At 39.1% G+C, this 22,673-nt stretch overlaps 1 protein-coding gene across 1 annotated transcript in view; it reads left to right on the top strand.

Moving 5' to 3' along the window:
- Positions 1–22,673, top strand: part of PRKCI (protein kinase C iota) — a 46,436-nt gene continuing 23,763 nt past the window's right edge. The window contains exons 1-5 of the mRNA XM_034439002.3: positions 1–519; positions 13,893–14,014; positions 18,465–18,554; positions 19,945–19,995; positions 21,837–21,922. Of these exons, the coding sequence (XP_034294893.2) occupies positions 359–519; positions 13,893–14,014; positions 18,465–18,554; positions 19,945–19,995; positions 21,837–21,922 (510 nt within the window). The 5' untranslated portion in view covers positions 1–358. The remainder of the gene's footprint in view (positions 520–13,892; positions 14,015–18,464; positions 18,555–19,944; positions 19,996–21,836; positions 21,923–22,673) is intronic.

The following is a 22,673-nucleotide window of genomic DNA, read 5'->3' as shown; positions in this document are numbered from 1 at the left end:
GCCACTTTGGCGCGTTCGCCGAAGGGACGTACCTGCCCGCGCGCGCGCTCGCCTCCAGCGCGCGACCTCGCAGGAGGGTGTGGTGGTGGTGGGGAGGAGGAGGAGGAGGAGGAGGAGGGGGGGGAGAAAAAAAGGAGGGGGAAGGCGGAGCGGTCTGAGCCGGGCATCCGTTACAGCGGCGGCTGTGGCTTTGGGAAGCGGGGGGGGGGGCGTGAGGAGGAGACGCACGCACACCCCTCCCTCCTTCCTTCACACACACACACATTCCTCCACCCCCCTCTGCAGGTCCGGGGTGGGGCCGCCAGGGAGGCAGGCGGGCGGGGCCGGGCGAAGCGCGGCGAGGCACGGCGGAGGGGCGATGCCGACTCAGCGCGAGAGCGGCAGCAACAGCGGCGGCGGCGGCACTAGCATGTCGCACCCGGGCCCGGGAAGCGGCGGCGGCGGCGGCGGGATCGGTAGCCTTGGTGGCCCCGGAGGGGACAGCGCCCATCAGGTCCGCGTCAAGGCTTATTATAAAGGGTGAGTGGCCAGCCCGGACGAAGGGGGAAGAGAGGCGAGAAGAACAGGGTGGACGGCGTGAGGCGCAGCCGCCGCTTCAACCGAGACAAAAGGAAGATGATCAGGTTCCCCCTGGCGGGGATCCTCTGCCCCCCCCTTCCCCCCGCCAGAAGAGCCCGGGGCTCGCAGGGCTTCCAAGGAAGGGAGGAGGATTGCTCTTCAAGCCCGGCTCTGCCCCCCCCCCGCCTCCCCCTCCCTCCCTCCCCCCCCTCACTGGCCGCGGCAATCGATCTAGCTAAGCCAGAGCGAGCTCGGTTTGCATGCCGCGCTGAGCCATCCGCTGCGATTTCCCGACCATAATGGCTGGATTGCCTCAATGCAATTGCCGACACCATGTACTTATATATATATATATATAAATGTATATATTTAGAGAGAGAGAGAGAGTAGCCGACACCATGTTTATATATATATATATAGAGAGAGAGAGAGAGAGAGAGAGAGAGAGAGAGAGTATTTATAACACACACACACATAAATTTATATATTGAGAGAGTTGCCAACACCATGTATTTATATATATATATATATATATATATATATATGTATATATTTAGAGAGAGAGTAGCCGACACCATGTTTGTTTATATATATATATATATATATATATATGTATATATATATATAGAGAGAGAGAGAGAGTGTATTTATAACACACACACACATATAAATTTATATATTGAGAGAGTTGCCAACACCATGTATTTATATATATATATATATATATATATATATATATATATATATATATGTATATATATATGTATATATTTAGAGAGAGAGTAGCCGACACCATGTTTGTTTATATATATATATATATATGTATATATATATATATAGAGAGAGAGAGTGTATTTATAACACACACACACATATAAATTTATATATTGAGAGAGTTGCCAACACCATGTATTTATATACATATCTATACACACACACACACACACACACACATCTAGATAGATATACATATTTCTACATATCTAGATAGAAATATATATATATATTCTTTCTATCTATCTATCTATCTTTAGAGAGAGAGCAGGGAGGCTGGTTCTTGAGGCGAGATTGGGTTAAGGGTCAAATTGCTGGGCAGCCTGCTATTTCTATGTGTGGCCTTAGAAGCTGGCTGTAGTTGGATCCAGGTTAATATGCTACCTTTGAATTCTTAATCTGCTTCAAAGGAAGTCCCTTATGCAAAATAATAAGGGACAGTTGCATGGGTTGACTGACATGAGATGCCCTGCTGGTGGTAGCCCTCCACGCGGGTCTTTAGGGAATGGTTGATTACTCTCAACCATTAAGCCCATGATGGTTCAGAATGACTTAACTAACTCACCTAGGACAGCCAGTTTGGTACAGTACCAGACTAAAAACAGGGAGAAACAAGTTCTAGTTTTTCTGAAGGCACAAAGGCTTGCTGGGTGACCTTGGGCCAGTCTTCCTTAGCCAAAGGAGGAAGAATGCAATGGCCAACCCATTTCCTAAAACACCTTGTCCAGAAAACTGGAGGGACTCAATCAAGCAGTTGCCAGGAGTTAAAGGCTGATTTGAAGGCACAAAAAAACCAAAACCCCTCAACTACAGGATACCTTGGTTCTAGAGGGGGGGGGAGAGAAATTGTCCCCCGCGGAGGAGGTCCTTCTCTGTGGCGGCCCCAGCTCTCTCGAACCAGTTATCTCCTGAGGTCCGGACCATCCCCACCCTATTGGCCTTCCGAAAAGCGGTGAAGACCTGGCTTTTCTGGCAGGCCTGGGGCCGATGATCTCGCTCTTGTGATCTGGCGAGATCCGGCCATGAATGGCGTGAATGAGTTTTTAATGTTTTTAATGTTTTTAATTTTTAAATGTTTTTTATAATGATTTTTTAAAATGTATTGTGAGCCGCCCTGAGTCTTCGGAGAGGGGCGGCATATAAATTGAATTAATTAAATTAAATTAAATTAAATATCAAATGTAAACGGGCCTTTCCCATGGATGGCAAACGAGTTGTCAGGGATGTTTATGAAATGAATAGGGAGCTACAGGCTTAGATGGTTGCATTTTCATACATTCCTTAACAGCAGTAAGAGGATGGCATTCTCACTCACTGGGCCTTGTGGTTGTAGGTACTCAGGATTTAATTGTCAAGGGAAGAATGCTGTGGGGCTTTGGGAATGGGTGGGGATGAGCAGTTTTAATATTCCTCACATAGAAGCAAGTAAACGATGTTGTGGAATGGCAGCTTTAATAAAGGAAAGGAGTGCTGGTGTAAAGCAGGAGGGACAAAAATGTGTGTGGGATGCCAATTGTCCAAGGAATGCTTGTGTTACTAGGGAAGGGGGCAGGGAGGGAATTCAGGAAGAGAAAGCATGTCAAGGTCAGAATCTCAGGAATGAAGCATAGTGAAAGTTAAGGAATATGTACGCAGTGAGACTTCATGAATGATTGGTAAAGCTGAGATTTGAGCTCACTCTTGAAATAACACAACAAGCATAGCAATATGGTCTAAAGTACGTCAAGCCTGAATTACCACTTTATGCATTTTGTGGTTCTTTGTTTATGTTTCATGCCAGTTGCAGATAACTATTTAGATTCACGGGGTGTGATAACAGTGTTTATTTCATGGAATTGAAACTTGTTTAATGTGTCACACACACACACACACCACACATGAAGTGGGAGAGAGCTTTGGATTTAGACAACCATCAAAATTAAGTCAAATGACTAGAAGACTGGCTGATTCTTCAAATATGTATTTTAAAGGAATCAGCTTTGTGTTCTCCAGACAACTTGGACTATAGTTTCCATCGTAGTCGAGTAGGTTTGGTAACTGAAAGGTGATAAGAATTCATAGGCTAACGCTAGCACATGAAGCAGAATCAAGTTGGGGAAACTACAGTGCTAATAACAGTCCATTGAAAATGAGTTGTGAGAAATCAGTGAGTGTGCCAGTCACAGATTAATTGAAGCATGTCATTTGATTTTGCTGAATATGTGAAAAAAAATACTTGGACCTCTCCATGACATTTGTCAATCATATTGGACATAAAGAACTACTTTTTGTTTTATTTTCACCCTTGAGTCATAAACTGACTCATTGTTTTAGCAAGTGTTGGGGAATTAAGAATTCCTTACAGATTCTTGGTTTGGGGAACCGATGATATTTAAAGAAATATTTATTTGCAGTTTGAATTTACTCTTAAATTATTAATCCAGCTTCATGAAGTATTAGCAGCTAAGGACAGGATAGAGTTTAACATAATATTACCACCTCTTAGATCCCATTTAAATAGCATCTTGCAATCTCTGAATCCTTTGTTTTCCTTTTATTTGTGAAAGAGTTAAATATAGCGGTATATCTTCAAACAAGGCTTTTCACTTATACAGATACTCATCCACTTATAGAAGTTCATTTAATGACCTTTTGAAGTTACAACAGCACTGAAAAAAGTGATTTATGACCATTTTTCACATTTATGACCATTGTAGCATTCCAACAGTCACATGACAAACATTAGACACCTAGCAACTGACTCATATTTATGACGGTTGCAGTATCCTGGGGTCACGTGGTTCCCTTTTGAGACCTTCTGACAAGCAAAGTCAATAGTATAGTATAGCCTTTATTGTCATTGTACAGCAGTGGTGGGTTGCACCGGTTCGCACCAGTTCTATAGAACCGGTCGTAAAACTGGCGGAAGGCTCCATCCATCGACCCTGATGTCATCAGAATGCTGTGCATGCGCAGAAGCTTCTGCACATGCGCAGAAGAGCACATATTTGTGTGAGCATTGCTCACACGCCTGCGCAGCCCCATTGCGAACAGGTAGTAAAGGTGGGTAGAACCCACTCCTGTTGTATAGCATATATGCAACGAAATTGGTTTAGCCTCTCTGGTGCAATCCATAACAGAAAATACAAAACGACATAGATAGTATAGAGAATAGTTACAAGTAATTGGGGGAAAAAACTAGTCATACGTTTCCGTATATTTTAGGGAAAGCCAGTTTCACTTAACAGCCTTGTTACCAACTTAAGAACTACAGTGATTCACTTAACAGCAGTGGCAAGAAAGTCGTAAAATGGAGCAAAACTCACTTAGCACCTGTCTCACTTAGCAGCAGAAATTTTGGGCTCAGCTCAATTGTCGTAAGTTGAGGATTACCTGTTCATGCAACTTCATGTTTTATATAATTGTATCCAACTTTTATTACTTTTATGAATTACTCAAGGTAGTCAGTGTATCCAACATAACTTTCTCCTCCTATTTTCCCCACATCAACCACCCTGTGAGGTAAGTTGGGGTGAGACTGAATGATTTGGCCCAAGGTCATAACTTATAGATCTCGTTGAAGAAATTCCATGCTGTTTTTGCTGAACTCTAGATATAAACATTTCTGCTTGCAAAGAATTTGAATGGGAAATTACCAAAAGGAAATCAGGGCTACAACTAGACTAGAAAGTCAAAAAACATATTGAAAATAACAAATCGTTTCCTGGGCACGGGCACGGGGTACTTGCGGAACAACCTCCTACCGGCCTCCCACCACCCAGTGCGGTCACATAGGGCTGCCCTCTGGGTGCCATCGGCCAGACAATGTCAGCTGGTGGCCCCCAGATTGAGGGCGTTCTCGTTGGCCGCGCCGACTCTCTGGAATGAATTACCCACCAAGCTCCGGACAGCCCCTGATCTCCGTTCCTTCTGCAAAGATCTTAAGACCTGCTTTTTACTCAAATCACCTTATCTGGTTGGGTTTTTTAGTTAACGGGGGGATTTTAAATCGGACTTTTAATGTTATTTAGTGATATTGTTTTTATTGTCATTTTATACTTGTGAGCCGCCCCGAGTCCTTCGGGAGAAGGGCGGCATATAAATTTTAATAAAATAAATAAAATAAATAAATTCTTGGTAGAGAAAACTGCATGGATAAATCTATAAAACCACCAGGAGTCTAACTTGTTTGAAGTGTGATTTTTACCTAGTAATTGTCAGAGATTCGTTTAAAGGCTGTGTTTTTTGTTTCCCAGTTTCAAATTAAATGTACTGCTTATCATAAATCAAGCAAGTAAATGCTGCTATTAAAGCAGCATTTCTAAAAAGCAGCATTCTTTCTTTGTTTTCATCGTAGTGCTTGTGTGAATTACACTGGGAACGGACTCAAAAAAATATTTCTTTTTGGATAAGGAATGTCTCTTTCTATTAGGTATAATATTTTAAATAACTCCCATTTTTTCATTGGGATGCTTTTGATTTAGTAATCTTGCAGTTTTATGATCACAGTTGAATCCAAAATGTCTGTTGCTAAGCAATGTGGTTGTTAAATGAGTCACACCTGATTTTACAACCTTTTTGCCATAGTTGTTGGGCGAATCACTCTAGTTCAGGGGTCTGCAACCTTAAACACTCAAAGAGCCATTTGGATCAGTTTCCCACAGAAAAGAAATCATTGGGAGCCACAAAATCTGGGTGGGTGTGGCCAACTCGACATCACTCATTCCCACCCAGTCACATGACACACCCCCTTCCCCCAGCCACACTTACCCAGGTTTTGTGCCTCCTGGTGTTACCTTAGGTAATCGCCCTTATCTTCTTAGGCCAGGCGAGGACTGACTGGGAGGGTGAGGGGCAGGGTCAGCCAGTGGTGGGTTCAGCGGACAGGTAGCTACAGCAGGGGGGCGAAAGAGCCACATGTGGCTCCGGAGCCGCAGGTTGCAGACACCTGCTCTAGTTGTTTAGTGGATCACAAAGTCACTAAGGAAATCCAGATTTCCTTATTGACTTTGTTTATTGGAAGCCAATTGGGAAGATTGCAAATGGCATTCACATAACCCCGGGACATTGCAACCATCATAAACACATGCTGGTTGCCAAGCACCTGAATTTGGTCACGTGATGCTGCAATATGTAAATGCAAGGACCAGTTGTAAGGCACTGTTTTCGGTGCTGTAAAATGGTCACTAAATGAATGATTGTAAATTGAAAACCTTTATATGTTAAACACCCTTAACGGTGGAAGCTTAAAAATAATGTTTTCAATATGGAATTGGGGGAGGCCGGGGGCCTGATAGCATATTTGATCTTTGAAGAAGAATGTGTGTTGGTGGCGGGGGGCGGGGGGAACAGACATTACATTCAAAATCAGCTTTCAAGGTCTATTTTGAAAAAGCAAAAACAACAGTTGTGAACAGTTAATAACATTTGGTTAGTGTTGTATTCAGTGACTCTCTCCTCCCAGTGTCAGGTTTTATCATATTGCTGGTAGAATTTCAGGGTAAGAGAGAAATACCTATATAAATCTTACATTCCTGGTCTTACTAAACAGGCCTTTTCCCAAGATTTTTTTTATTTTGAATACTTCTATTTCCTTTCTCCCAATGCACTCCAGTATCTGTACTGTGAATCCAAACTATAGTAATACTGTATGTCTCATTCGGTAATGTATACTGCAAAATACAGAACTTCATACCGTTAGAACAAAGTGTAACACCAAATTGAGAAAAAGAGGACAGCTCAACAGCTGTTCTGTTAGCATCCAGTATTTTTGTAGGAAAAAAAGGAAGCATTCATTGTTCATCTTTTCTATTTTGTCTTAATATTTAGTCACCATTTGGAAGCATAAACCTTTTTAATAATGCACCTCAAGAAGAACAGAGGTATAGGATTGTAAAGGACTTTGGAGATCTTCTAGTGCACGGGTGTCAAACTTGCGGTGTCATGTTGCTGTCACGTGACATATTGCAACTTTTTTTTTTTTGCGGAGTTGGGGTGGGCATGGGCTGCACGAGATGCATCCGGCCCACAGGCCGCCAGTTTAACACCCCTGTTGTAGTGCAACTCCCTGCCCAGGGCAGGAATTGTCAGACCGACCAAGACAAATGGTTGACTATCTTTATTTGAAAATTTCTGATAAAGGACCATCTCCAACTCTAGAAGACAGATTGATCCACTTATTGTAATGATTCTCAGTCAGGAGATTCCTCCTTTTTTCAAGGTTTTCCTTGTGTAAAGGCTATTGGTTCTTGTTGGACACCACAGAGAATAAATCCATAGCAGCAGTGAAATCCACTTACCTTCGCTACTGGTTCGGGAACGGGAGCGCACTATGCATGCACGCGCCTCTTCTGTGCATGGGCAGATGGTAAAAAAAGGGATGTAATGATGTTCCGGCAGGTTGGCAAAGCCTCCCGCTGCCAGCGCTACCAGTTCGGCTGGATAGAATCGGGGATTTCACCGCTGATCCATAGCCTCTATGACAGCCCTTCCAGTATTGGAAGACTTGTATGTCTTCCCTCAGCTTTCACAGGCTGAAAATGCCAGGTTTTTAAAAACCTTTTCATAGGACCATGATAGCGAACCTATGGCATGTGTGCCAGAGCAGGCACGCAGAGCCCTCTCTGTGGGCACGCATGCCGTCGCCAGCTGCTCTTCTGGTTTCCAGTGCACCCGCCAGCTGGTCTTTGCAGGCGCCAGAGTGCCAGAAAACGGGCCAAAAGGCCATTTTTTGGGCCATTTTCAGGCTGTGTTTTGGGCCATTTTCCAGGCAAAAACATCCGGGTCAAAAATGACCTGGAAATGGTTCATTCATTCATTCATTCATTCATTCATTCATTCATTCATTCATTCATTCATTTATTTATTTATTTATGCCACCCTTCTCCCAAAGGACTTAGGGCGGCGAACACAACTTAAAAAACATACAATAATAAAGGAAAATCCTAATTAAAAACCAATTAAAACAGGGACAAATAAATAATAAAACCCAACTCTACACCTTCCAGGTCTTCAGTTTCCTCCTTGTATTGCAGTGAGCCAGACTGGGCACTATATTCCAATCTGATCAGCACAATCTAAAGTAGAGCTATCACTTCCTCTGATCTTGACATTATATGTCTGTTGATTCAGCCCACGATTGAATTGGTTCTTTTGGTAGCTGCAATGCAGTGCTGGGTTACGTTTAATTTGTGGTCTGCCAGGAGCCTTTTCAGTAGTACTATTGCCAAACCACCTATATTACACCTGTGCATCTGATTTTTTGTGCATAAAGTGCAGAACCTTTTTTTCCCTCACTGTTGAATAGCATTTTGTTGGATTGGGTCCAATGTTTAAGTCTTACCAAGATCCTTTTGAATCTTGAGCCAGTCTTCTGAGGTCTTAAGTAGTCTATTCCAACTTTGTATCATATGCAAATTGCATATGCAGGCATCCATTGCTCTATTTGTACAAGAGTTAAATCTGATATGTTGAAAAACCTGCAATATTTATTCTGTTCTCTTGATTGACTAAATGAGAGAGTAACTGCCAGTAGAACATGAAAGGAAAAACTCTTAAGTCGACTTTGGTTATTAAAAAACCTCTTGCATCCTGTAGATGTTTTCAAAGAAATAACTTAAACATTACATGTATCGGGATGTCCAGGTAAAGCTGGAGCATAGTTGGAAAATACATATTAATCTCACAGAGTTCTTATACATTCTTGCTTCTGAACATAACTCCAGTTTGGTGATGATAACCAAAGTAAATATAGAATGTTCTATTATTCTTTAATGTTCTTTAAGAACTAATGTTCGAGATAAAAATATTGTATGTAAGATATCTCAGTCAGTGAATTCCTTTTGTTGATAGCTAGTTTCTAGTGCTCATAAAAAGATGGTCTCTTAACTTTATTGAAGGAAGTGACATAGGCACAAAACTATTATTCCCTAAGCTTTTGGATTGTCTTTCTCAGGTATTGATACTTGCCTGCTTGCCTTCTCTTAACTGATGAAAAGAGAAAAGCAGTTTGTCTCCTGTTTTTAGCTATTGATACTAAACACAGTTCAGATCAGGTGTGTCCAATCCATGGCCTGCAGGCCATGTCTGGCCCTGGATAGCTAGTAATGCGACCCCAGAAGAACGTAAAAAATGTTTAAAAAGAAAGGATATTTGTTTTTCCTTTGTTTATATATGACCAAAGAGAATTCCTCTTCACTCAGTGTGACCCAGGCAAACCAAAAAGTTGGATATCCATGGTTTAGATACTGTTTTAGTATCTAAACTAACTCCCATTCTAATTAATACTTAATATAATTTGTATTTTGGCATAGATCTAAACTTTCATATGTATGAAGATCTGTTTAAACCATGCCAGCTGTTGTGTGTGTTTCATTTAAGAGCAGTGGTGGTGCAGTGGCTAGAATGCAGTATTGCAGGCTAACTCTGTCCACCTTGCCAGGAGTTCGATTCCTTCGATCCTGACCAGCTCAAGGTTTATTTATTTTATTTATTTATTTATTTATTAAATTTATTTATTAAATAAAGGTTGACCTTCCATCCTTCTGCGGTTGGTAAAATGAGGACCCAGATTGTTGGGAGCAGTATGCTGACATTGTAAACCGCTTAGAAAGAGCTGTAAAGCACTATGTAGCAATATATAAATCTAAATGCTATTGCTATTTAAATGTCTGGTGAACTTTATACATTTCAGGGCGATTCTTAAATAGATTGCTAAAAACACTGAACAAATTATATCATTTGTTCAATAATGTAGAGAGGTGGTTTTGTTCTCTCTGATGCTCTGTTAACTTTTATGTAAATGTTAAAAGTTAAGGTATCCGCAGCTGACTATTACATCTGGAGTTTAAATGAGTCAGAGGGAGTTGTTTCATGGTCTGGCATAAACAGGTTAGCTAACTGGAATTATACTTAGTCACAGTTAAGGTGTCATGCCTGTAAAAGGTTGAGGAATACCTTTTCTTTACTCTCTCTGTCCTATTTATTTTTAAGAGAAAAACCAAAGTAGACAAACCTTTAATCGCAGAACAGTATTTGTTGAATTATGTTTTAAACATGGGCAGTAATTGATGAAGAAAAAAGAAGAATATTAAAGTTGATTAAGATTAATGACATTTGAAAAACAATGTGCTTTTTCTGTCTAGAAAATATTATTGAACGTGCTTCTGAAGATCTTTTGAGTTATTAATTTTCTTATTTATAATAGGTTATTCGCTTTAACTTGAACAGTAAAACAAACAGGGAATTTGAAGTTTATTACATGAAATGTTTTAGCATGTTCAGATTTAACTGTAGGCCTGTAAATTGTTTGTATAACCATAAACTTCATTTCTTCTCCTGACTCCTTTTTCCTTGCTTGTTTTCGTTGGCAAGAATGAGCTTTTCTGTGGCTAAATTCTAATATATGGCTACAAAAGTGCAGAAACAATGGTGTAGTTTGGGGCCATATATCAAGCCGTTATTTTATATTAGGAATTGAATGAAGATTCACTGAGGTACTGTTGAGGGAAAGAAAGAATTTAATTCACCAATATGTCTATACAGCTGGTGGAAGGAGACTTCCAGATGCAATTAAATGTATTGCTATTGAGAAGACAAAGTACAGGTAGTCCTTGACTTATAATAGTTCATCTAGTGACCCTTCAAAGTTAAAATGCCAGTGAAAAAAGTGACTTATGACCATTTTTCATGCTTACAACAATTGCAGCATTCCCATGGTCACGTGATTAAAATATGGATGCTTGGCAACTGACTCATATTTGCGATGTCCCGGGGGGGGTCATGTGATCCCCTTTTGCGACCGCCTTTTGACAAACAAAGTCAATGGGGAAGCGAGGTTCACTTAGCAACTGTGTTACTAACTGAACAACTGCAGTGATTCACTTAACAATGGTGGCAAGGAAGGTTGTAAAATGGGGCAAAATTCACTTAAAATGTTTCACTTAGCAACAGAAATATTGGGCTCAACAGTGGTCGTAAGTCAGGGACTCTTTGTAATGTAATGCAAAACCCTCAGTGTTTTTATTGCATTATCTGTTGGCCAAGAATCATGAAGAATGTAGATAAGCTAGGCCATAAATATGGTAACTCTTGGTTTTAACCTACTTTTATTGTGATGAGTTCATCAATAATGAAACGTCCGGAAACTTCACCATAAATGCTGTAGAACCATATTTATCTTCTTGTAAGTTTGAGCCTTTTATTACACATGGCTTTTAACTAATAGTGGTGATTCAAGTTTAAAAGAGTCCTAGCCAGAAGAATTCATTGAGGAGTGGCCTATTTTAAAAATATTTCTAAACTCTTATTATGCCCTTGTTTTTTTTTAAAAAAAACTCTTTAACAACGTAATCACAATGGGAATAACGCTTTCGTCACTTTTATTAGATTACTGCAGTGCATTTTGTACGGGGTTGCCTCAGTGGTGAAATCCAAATTTTTTTTACTACCGGTTCTGTGGGCGTGGCTTGGTGGGCATGGCAGGGGAAGGATATGGCAAAATCTCCATTCCCACCCCACTCCAGGAGAAGGATACTACAAAATCCCCATTCCCTCCCCACTCTGGGGCCAGTCAGAGGTGGTATTTGCCGGTTCTCTGAAATATTCAACATTTCCACTACCGGTTCTCCAGAACCGGACAGAACCTGCTGGATTTCACCCCTGGGTTGCCTTTGAAACCGCCCTGGATGCAGCGATTAATGCAAAAGGCAGTGTGACCTTGTTAGTGGCCAATGTTAGCCAACCAAGAGCCATAATTTGCCTGTCAGTCCCTGTTCTGGTTGTTTGTAGAGTTCCCTAGGCAAAGCAGAGTGCTGTTTTTGGTCTCAATCCCTTACGGCCCTGCTCTTAGGTACTTGCAGAATCCACCTTTTAGCCTGTCCAATAAATACTTCCTAGAAAGAGCTTTTGGTCATGCCCACTTTCACGAAGGGAGAGAAACGAAGACCAGGAATTGTTTCCTGGTTGCTTTTCTCTCCTTGGCCTATAGAATTAAGGCTGGCTCCATTTTGTCCCAAAGGTGTTTTTTCAGACGGCAACTGGACTTCCTTGTTTTTTCTTTGAAGATGTTTCGCTTCTCATCCAAGAAGCTTCTTCAGCTCTGATAGGATAGTGGGGAATGGAAGGATTTATATTCCTTGCGGACAGCAAAGAAAAAACAAGAAAAGCCCAGTTGTCTCCTGAAAAACACCTTTGGGACAACCATGACCTGGATGACTGAGAATCTCTAAAGACTGCTCCTCCATTTCTTTTAACAATCCAAAAATAACTGAAGACAGAAGTTTTGCAAAAAAACCCCCAAAAACAAACTTACAACAATCCATTTAGTGGCCGTTCGAAGTTACAATGGCACTGGAAAAAAGTTTTTCACACTTATGACCGTTGTAGCATCTATACGGTCACGTGATTTACATTCAGATACTTGACAGCTGGTTCATATTTATGACAGTTGCAGTGTCCCTGGATCATGTGATCATCGTTTGTGACCACCTGACAAGCAAAATCAATGGGGAAGCCAGATTCATTTAACAACTGTTACTAATTTAACAACTGTAACAATTCCCTTAAACTTGACAAGACAAGTCGTAAAGTGGGACAAAACTCACTTAACAAATTTCTCACTTAGCAACATAAATTCTGGGCTCAATTGTGGTGATAAATCAAAGACTACCTGTAGTTTGTTGTCATTATATTTTCCTTTGAATTAGCATATTTAATTCCTGTTATTGTTTGATTCAAAGTCATTTTACATATTTTTCATTTTCAGCCGCACTGTAATTTATTCTTGTACTGGCAGTCTTCGACTTATGATCCCAATGGAGCCCAAAATTTCTATTGCTAAGCGAGACAGTTAAGTGAGTTTGGCCACCATTGTTAAGTGAATCCCTGTAGTTGCTCAGTTAGCAAAAAGGTTGTTAAATGAACCTGGTTTCCTCATTGACTTTGCTTGTCAGAGGGTTGCAAACGGTGACTCTGGGATACCGCAACCATCATAAATATGAACCAGTTTGTTTGTTTGTTTGTTTGTTTGTTTGTTTATTTATTTATTTATTTATTTATTTATTTATTTAATGTATTTATATGTATCAGCTATATTTATATATAGTTGCCAAGCAACTGAATTTTGATCATGTGACCCTGAGGATGTTGCAATGGTTTTCTCATAAGCGTGAAAAATGGTCCTAAGCCACTTTTCTGTGCTGTTGTAACCGGTCACTAAACGAATGGTTGTAAGTCGAGGACTACCTATATTATTGAGGCTTTGGTTAGTCATTAGTTGTTTTGACATATTTGTGTTTACCATGGAAGATTTAACTGTTATCCATGTTTTTGATGATTGTTTTCTAAACTACCACATGTCTGCTTGGATTTGGAGATATATACTAGGAATGGATAAATAAATCTTATATACATTTTGTTTCTAGAGAAAGTAGGGGCTCATGCACATTTAAATTGGCATGAAGTGGTTTTGAACATATAGGCAGTTGCATGTAAATTGATCAATTAGACGCAAATAAAATAGATACAGTGACAGATGGATGTTCCGTTCTGAATTAATAGTCTATTCATTGTATTCTTTTCAGGGACATTATGATAACTTATTTTGAGCCTTCTATCTCCTTTGAGGGACTATGTAATGAAGTTCGAGACATGTGCGCCTTCGATAATGAACAGTTATTTACTATGAAATGGATTGACGAAGAAGGTAAGTTAGTACAAAATAAAACTATTTCATAAATTATTAGCATGCTCCATCAAGTGCCTCTGTAACTTTTTGCAGCGCTGTAAAAAGCCACAGAGGCACTTTGTGGTTTTGTGGTTTTGGTCTTGACTCTAGATTCAAATTTATAATAGCATCGGGGTTATCAAATGATATTTGCATTGCTTTAGGTTTCATTACAGTTGTACGGATAACTGTTTTTTTATGTTTGAAATGAAAAATGAGAAAAGAATATTAGAATTTAGGCTTCCCTGTTTCATACATAGTTAATTTGCTTATCCTGCTTTAGTTTACTTTCAAATAATGTGGGAAATATATTGAAAAAGAATACAGTAATTGTTTTAGAACATGTGGAAATGTATATGTCTCTTGTTCCTCTCAAATGCTTTTGACTGCGTCTTATTACATTTCCAGTTGATTCATAGAGAAAAGATTGTTCTGCAGACTGGCCAAAAACTCCAAAAGTACTAGCTCACATAGCTGGTCAAGTTCAGTTGAGTAAAAATAATCAGGCATTAACTGTGGAAAGAGATGCAAATAAAATTATTGAACTGGAAAGTGGCAAGACAAGTTCTTTATTGTATTTCATTCCAAGTGACCTGCAGCGTAAACTTCCTGATATTTAATCTTAGTTCAGAATACTGGAGAGGGAATCTTAAAAGTGAATAATATTCATAGTCCTTGACTTACAACCATTCATTTAGTGACCATTAAAGTTAAAAGCATTAACAATGCATTTGAAGCATTGAAAAAAGTGACCATTTTTCACACTTCTGTTGCAGCATCCCCATTGTCATGTGATCAGAATTTAGATTTTTTTTTGGCAACTGGTTCATCTTTATGACGGTTGCAGTGTCCCAAGGTCATATGATCCTCTTTTGCAACCTTCTGACAAGCAAAGTCAATGGGGAAGCCAGATTCATTAAACAATCGTGTTACTTATTTAAGATGTACAGCGATTTGCTTAAAAACTGTGGCAAGAAAGGTCGTAAAATGGGGCAAAATTCACTTAACAACTATCTTGCTTAGCAATGGAAATTTTGGGCTCCGTTATGGTTGTAAGTCAAGGACTACCTGTACTATATTTAATTGTTTAAAAGGTATGGTGAGATACAGGTAGGAATCAGTAGCCTGCTGGCCACTTACAGCAATCTAATTCTAGATCTGCATTTTATTTTTTTTTTTGTCTATTGACCATGATTCATTATATTCAATGAATATAATGAATATATTATAGAGTTAGAAATCCAGTTTTAGCTATTTCAGTATTTAACCCTTTTTCCAGCTACTTACATGATGATAGCAGGGAGGACTTTGTGACGATGGTTAGATAGAACAGGAAAGTTTTAAACTTTGGCATGCATAGAAGTATTGTTAAAGAAAATAAACATTAATTCCAGGAAGATTATAGGCATTAAATGCCCTCAAGGCATATTTGAGAACATGCTTCTTGTATTAGCACTGTATTTTTTTTAAATTGCTCTGTAGTCCTGCTTGAAGAAGAACAGGTTCTCTAAACAAGTCCTAATAAAAGTTCTTTTTTTAAAAAAAAAACAAAAAATCTGCAATTAATTATGTTGGGTGCTTCAGTGCATGCATTAGCTGGCCTTTTTAAGGGGTGCAAAGAAGGAAATGTAATCCTTGAATTTTGTGGTAAATATCTTTCAAATGAATGTCCAAATGCTTGTTTAAACGCAGGAGCCATTTGGATACATTGGAAGGAAGGACTCAAGGTATAGGCCTACACTCATCAAACAAACAAACAAACAAACAAAAAATACCACTAACACCCAAAGTAAACAAAGGAAATAAAATGTTTAACATCCACAAACTATTTGATTTGTTTCTGCTTAGCCCATGAAATCTGGCAGAGCTTTAGATCAGGGGTCTCCAACCTTGGCAGCTTTAAGACTTGTGGACTTCAACTCCCAGAGCTTTGCTGGCTGAGGAACTCTGGGAGTTGAAGTCCACAAGTCTTAAAGTTGCCAAGGTTGGAGACCCCTGCTTTAGATGCATGCCCACTTTAGGCAACAATATTACGTTGTGAGACTTGTGGACTTCTTTGTGTCAGTGTCTGCTCTGGGGAACTTCATTACCACTGAGGTTCAGAGGGCATTTATCTTTCTGTCCTTCCTCAAGGCCCTAAAGGGTTAACTCTTCCTCTTTGAGCCAAGCCATGGGATGTACCTTTGTAAAATGTAAACCCCTTGAATGTTTTGGTTGGCATCAATTGTTTTTGTTGTTATGGTTACGACAATGACTCTATTGTTGTATTTTTAAAAATTATTTTATACATCCTTTTTAAAAAAAAAAATTAACTTCTTGTTTTCATCTTTCTTCACACTGTAAGTTACTGCGAATTGCTTTTTGCAAATTAGGCAGCCATATAAACCCAAGGTAGCTCTTAACAATGGCAATTTGGGCTGGAATTTTAATCACTAAGCCAGTGGTTCTCAACCTTTTCTTCACCAATGATCCCTTTTTAAATACCTTTTGTAGCCCTGGACCATGGCACTGACCCCCCAAGGTTTAACTCAAGAGTTAACCCCAAGACTTAACTCACTCCCCGCCATCCAGTCAGAGCTGAAGAAGCTTCTTGGATGAGAAGCAAAACATTTTCAAAGAAAAACAAGGAAGTTACCTCTTGAAAAAAACACCTTTGGGACAACCATGACCTGGAGGGCTGAGAATCTCCATAGACACTTAACTCAGGATTTAAATCAAAGCATTTCTTCAAGCCTTCGTGGACTCCCTGTAATGACATTGCCTTCTCCAGGGGTCTGCAGACCACAGGTTGAGAACCACTACACTAAGCAACGGTTGCAAAGCATAACATCGTGTAACTGCACTACTTAGTAATGGCAGGCCTGGTACTTTTGGTTGCCATTGTTAAGTGAATCCTGCAGAGTTAAGTGGTTGTGGTTGCCTAGGATAGGCTAGGATAGGCTAGGATGGGATAGGGATAGGGTAGGGTAGGGTAGGGTAGGGTAGGGTAGGGTAGGGTAGGATTGGATTGGATTGGATTGGATTCTTTATTGGCCAAGTGTGATTGGACACACAAGGAATTTGTCATTGGTGCATAAGCTCTCAGTGTACATAAAAGATATAAGTGAAAAATCATGATCATAGTCATCATAAATACATTCATCATGACTCATAAGGTACAACACTTAGTGATAAGGGCCTCCTGCTGGCTTCCTCATAGACTCATGTTTCCCAGAAGCCAGCAGTGAAGGTTGCAAATGGCAACCTTCTGGAATGTCGTAACTGTACTGGGTGCCTGGTTCGCATCATATGACTGCTGGAATGCTGTGATAGGCAGAACTCCGAGGACCATAAGTTCTGCTTGTTCAAATTACAGCTGGTAGCCCCAGCACTCCAGAGAATAAAATGTAAGACATTGTTGTTAGAAAATGGTGAGGAGAAAAAGTGCAAGAAAGTAATTATTATGAAGAAGAAATATATGCTTCAAATACTGTTTCAGAAAAATATGACAAACTATTCTTAAAAATTAAGGAATAAAGACCGAAAAAAATACTGAAAATTCAAAAAGTCAGTTTAATGTGCAAAATTAAAATGATACATTAATTTAAAAAATCTCTAAATGTTCTGAAAGGGTTATGTTGTATGATTTCTTCCCAAGTCAGAAATGAATTAGGGAAAGAGATTTAGGATTAGGTCCATCTTTTGGAAGGCTAACTTTCCAAGGACCAAACAGGTCTGAATGTGGCATAAGAGGGGAAGCGGCCAGAGAAAGATTTAAGTTCAAAAATGGTCAGAGACTGTGGAGAAAAACAGAATTAAAAGTTCATCACCAGTACTTACCATGTGGTAAATATTCCTGAGAAGAAGGGTTGCTGGCAAGAGAGATTGCTGACCATTGAAGAATGAATCATGATCTTTTAGACGGATTTTTCATTCATAATTCCATGCCCATCTTGTGAAACTGATAAAACGGAAGCATTAATATAGCTCTGAGAATCTAGAACCTAAAAACTTCCTAAATAAAAAATAGTGCTGTCATGAGACGCTCTCATAGAAATATCCAGTCTGACACACTAATCAATTTATAAAACAAATACAATTGTAGCAACAGGTTGCTGCACATTTATTTTATTCAGAAATAAGGGTGTGTATTGCAATAACAGATCTAGTATTGAAGAACAATGTTTCTAAAATAAATACTTCATCAGTTTCCTTGTTTAAGTTGTGCAGTTACCCTATGAAATGGCAAGAGTGAGAACTTTAAAGAAAGTATATTGATGGAAATTATGCTCGTCTGTGGCTATATGTTTCTGGAAATTTTTTTTAAAAAAAAACATCTTGATTTAAATTTACTTGTATGACGAAAGCATCTGGCAGTCTGGATTGTGGCAGGGTATATATGTGGTTAAGTAAAAATAACTAAACTTGAATTGCCTCTTTTTTTTTTAAGGAGATCCATGTACTGTTTCTTCCCAGCTGGAACTGGAAGAGGCTTTTCGTCTATATGAATTAAATAAGGATTCTGAACTTCTAATACATGGTAACATGGTATAATCTCATTCTTCCACCTGTGTCTCTCCAAAGATTAGAGAGATAGAGGTGAATATTGTGGAACAGGTAGATAATTCTTTCCTGAATAGAAAGTGATTCAACAAAGTGAAGATGCTTGAAACCGTTTTCTCTTTAGCAATAATTCTAGATTTTATTCATCTTTGTAATCGGTTGGTAGTAGACAGAACAATCTGTGCAATTCCTTAACGCTACTGTGATTACTGATTTTATTGGATGAACTCATAAAATAACTCAAATAGATTCTTTAAAAAAAATACTGGAGATTGCTACTTGACATGTTGCATTGTATATATTATGGTCTAGAGCAGACCTAGGTATTTTACATCCCCTGGGCCACATCTGGCCCTTTGGCTATCCCTGTCCAGCCCACATGGAATGCTTTTATTTGATGACTTTTTAAAAAATATAGTATGTGAATGCGTGCATGAATATGTATGTGGGTGAATGAATGCCTATGCATCTTTATAGCCTTATTGGTTCGTCTCTCCACAACTATCCCAGTTACTCATGTGACCTCTTGGGAAAATTAATTGTCCATTCTTGGTCTAGAGCAATGGTCTTCAAACTTGAGATACCTGAGGAACCCTTTTCAGTGTGAAAAATCAGTGTACAATCAGTGTATAATCCACTGATAAATCATTTCCTATAATACATTTTATTAAGCAAAATGTTACAATAATACATTTCACACAGCGTGAACAGAAATTGTCATGTTGAACCCTTGGATGATTCTCACAGAACCTTGGGGTTCCAGGAAACACAGTATGATACTAGAACGATGTAATTCTAGATACTGTAAAATTTTAAATTAGTTTTCAGGTGATTTTTCAGTTCCCTCTAAGGCACAGGTGTCAAACTCAATCGCATCACGGGCTGGATCGTGACGTATCGCAACATGTTTTGCCTTTGCAGAGCCAGGGTAGGCATGACCTGTGCGTGACATATCCGACCCGTGCGCCACCAGTTTGATAGGCCTGCTCTAAGGGGAAAAACTGATTTAGGTTAAAACATAGTTACATAAATCATCTCACAAATCATGCATCTTTCATCCTCTTTAATGATGCATCAAACCCTGAGCTGTGCTGGCGCAGCAGTTAGAATGAATTAGTGCATGCTGTTTCTGCCCACTGCCAGGAGTTTGATCTTGACAGGCTCAAGGTTGACTCAGCCTTCCATCCTTCCAAGGTTGGTAAAATGAGGACCCAGATTGTTGGGGGTGATATGTTGTCTCTGTAAACTGCTTAGAGAGGGCTGTAAAGCACTATGAGCTGGTATATAAATCTAACTGTATGCTATTATTGTTGCTTCTGACATCTTTGAATTAATGACTAATCTACTATTACTACTTTCCTTTCTAGTATTTCCTTGTGTACCAGAAAGGCCGGGAATGCCCTGTCCAGGGGAAGATAGTAAGTATATTAAAGTTAATAAGTAACACAGCCATACCATTTAAATTGATGCTATGATATAGACTTTGTAAATGGAATATATGACAGCATTATTTTTATAAATTGAAACTACTTATTTTAAATGGAAATAAAAGAAGTGGATCAAACAAAAAAAGAAAACAGGTATTCCTCAACTTATGACTGTTCGAATTTACAGTGGCCATTGTAAAATGTCACGCAAAGCGCAAACGTATCTGCGGTCACATGACTGCATTTTGCTGCTTGGCAATCAGCTTGCATTTATGTGATTTGCTATACATTTTGTCGGTTTCTGGCAAAGAATGCCCATTTGGGAGTATGGATTTGCTTAACAAACGAGTGATTTGCCTAATAACTATGGGATTCGGACTTAAAATTGCATGATTTGGGTTTAATGACTGCATGATTCACTGAATGAGCACTGTAAGAACAGTCAAACATATTGGTGTCTCACATTGGTATGACCACAGAGCAAAATTCCAGTCTGAATTGTGGTCATAAGGACTACCAATAGTCCATAATGGGTTCGCCATAGAAGACCTAAAATATAAATATTTCCCCCCAAATCCAACAGAAAAACTGAATTTCATATTACATCTATTTTCAGGCTTTAGTACAATTCTGAGTGATACATTGAGATAGGAGAGAATTATTTTTCCTATAAAAAGCAACAGCTTGTATTTATAAAATAGCTCTGGCCTATTTACAATTGAGGAATTTCAGTGCTTTTAAATGCACCCATTTCAGAAAGCAGATAGAAAAAAGCATTAGAAATGAGCTATTGTATTTGCTAGTGGCTGGTGAATTCTGGGAGTTGAAGTCCACAGGTCTTATAATGGCCAGGATTGGACACCCCTCCTTTAGACCTCCTGAGGTCTACCATGCAACTACTGCATCTTCTATATACCAGTGTTGTTATGGGGGTGGAGATTAGCTATTTTGAGGAGGAGTTTCTCTATGGATAAATACCTCACTCTTGGTGTAAAATAGAATAATAATGGGATAAGGATGCATTCTTGTTTAACTTAGTTTCCAGTTCGAAGAGATACCATATTAAGTTACACTTTCCCATGAGACTGGTATTGTGACTTTGGGTTTCTGCAGTAAAGATTTTCCTAGATATTAGGTGGAAATCCTGCTTAAAATCACAGAAGGTAGTGTACAAACCTGTTTTAGGTTATTGTTTTTGAATCAGATGATTAAAGTATTAACTGATGTATAGAGTGGATGGACCTGATCCAAAGCCTACTTGCTTTTCTGCCAAGATAATCTCCTAAAATATTATCTGAATGGTGCCATGGCCTAGAGGTGAAGACTCTCGCCTCCTACTTGGAAGGTTGAAAGTTCAATCCTAGGCAGCGACAGAAGTTTCTCTATCAGGGTGCAAAGAGAAAATATCTGCTGCGAACTCCACGTAGGCGTCAGGAGGCATCTGGCCAGGAAAAGCTCAGCTCCATTCAGTCGCCCCAACCCCAACCCGAATCAAGAGATTACAGTTGTAAAAAAAGAGAGAAAAAACATCTTAAAATATTATCTGAGCCTTTTAAGCTAGCTTTAACTTTTTTAATATATGAAAACCAGGAAAAGCCCATGTTAATGAGGACACTGTTAGTTTTCAATATGTCTGTTCTCTTGTTTCTTAGTATTATATGTAAATTGTTCTTATTTGCTTATTCAGTCTTTGTGAAATCTGTACATAGAAGCTTGATTTAGGCAGTTCTTGAACAAGGGCTCTGCTTAATTAGAAGATAGTGATGAAATGTACAGCTTTGTCTGTTTTGTCATAATTACTAGTTTAACTTAATTTATTTATTTTTCCTTAGAATCTATTTATCGTAGGGGTGCACGGAGATGGAGAAAGCTCTATTGTGCAAATGGTCATACGTTTCAAGCCAAGCGTTTTAACAGAGTAAGTTAAGTGCTAATAAATTTCATTGCGGTTTTCACTTTTCAAAATTGGACTTTGATCTTTTGTGGTGTCAGATAACTATTTCCTTTTATTTAAGTACTGATGCTAAGAAAATAGACTTCAAATTTACTTTATCAGCTTTTAACCCAGAATTTATTTACATTCACTATAATACAATTTTATCAATAAGAATTTTTATTTTTGATAACCTTTTGATTTTCAACCAATGGCATTACTTCTACATCCTTAAAAGGGAAGAAATACCTTGCAAGTATTTCTGCAGAATTAAAGAATCTAATCGTCCACTGGTCTGTACACATATACCACGATTATTGTATAGCTTATAGTCATCCTTAACAGCTGTAAACCACAAAACGGGTGGGAAATTAATTTTCTCAATAGGCCACATGAGAAACTGGAACTGTTGTGGAGGGCCAACCAACAGGCTGAACTTAATTCTGCTCACTGTTAATTTTATCACTTTTATAAAAAGCAGAAAATTACATGGTTTTGATTAGCTGCTACTGCTAAGAATACATGCCACATCTTATTTACATTTGATTTCTAATTTCCGGTTGATCTCAAGTGGGCTGGATAGGGACAGCCAAAGGGCCAGATGTGGCCCAGGGGCCGTAAAACGCCCAGATCTGCCATGAAGGATTGTAACAACTAAAAAATATACAATGCTTTGGAAGTATCAAACTGCTTCATGTAGAGTGATGGCATGTGGGTTGCTTCATTGTTCATGCTA

The sequence above is a fragment of the Pantherophis guttatus genome, chromosome 6, assembly GCF_059756535.1.
Source record: "Pantherophis guttatus breed Tessera chromosome 6, ASM5975653v1, whole genome shotgun sequence".
NCBI classification, from domain to species: Eukaryota; Metazoa; Chordata; class Lepidosauria; order Squamata; family Colubridae; genus Pantherophis; species Pantherophis guttatus.
Note: the sequence above shows the minus strand (reverse complement) of the source record. Positions and strands in the feature narration are given on the sequence as shown.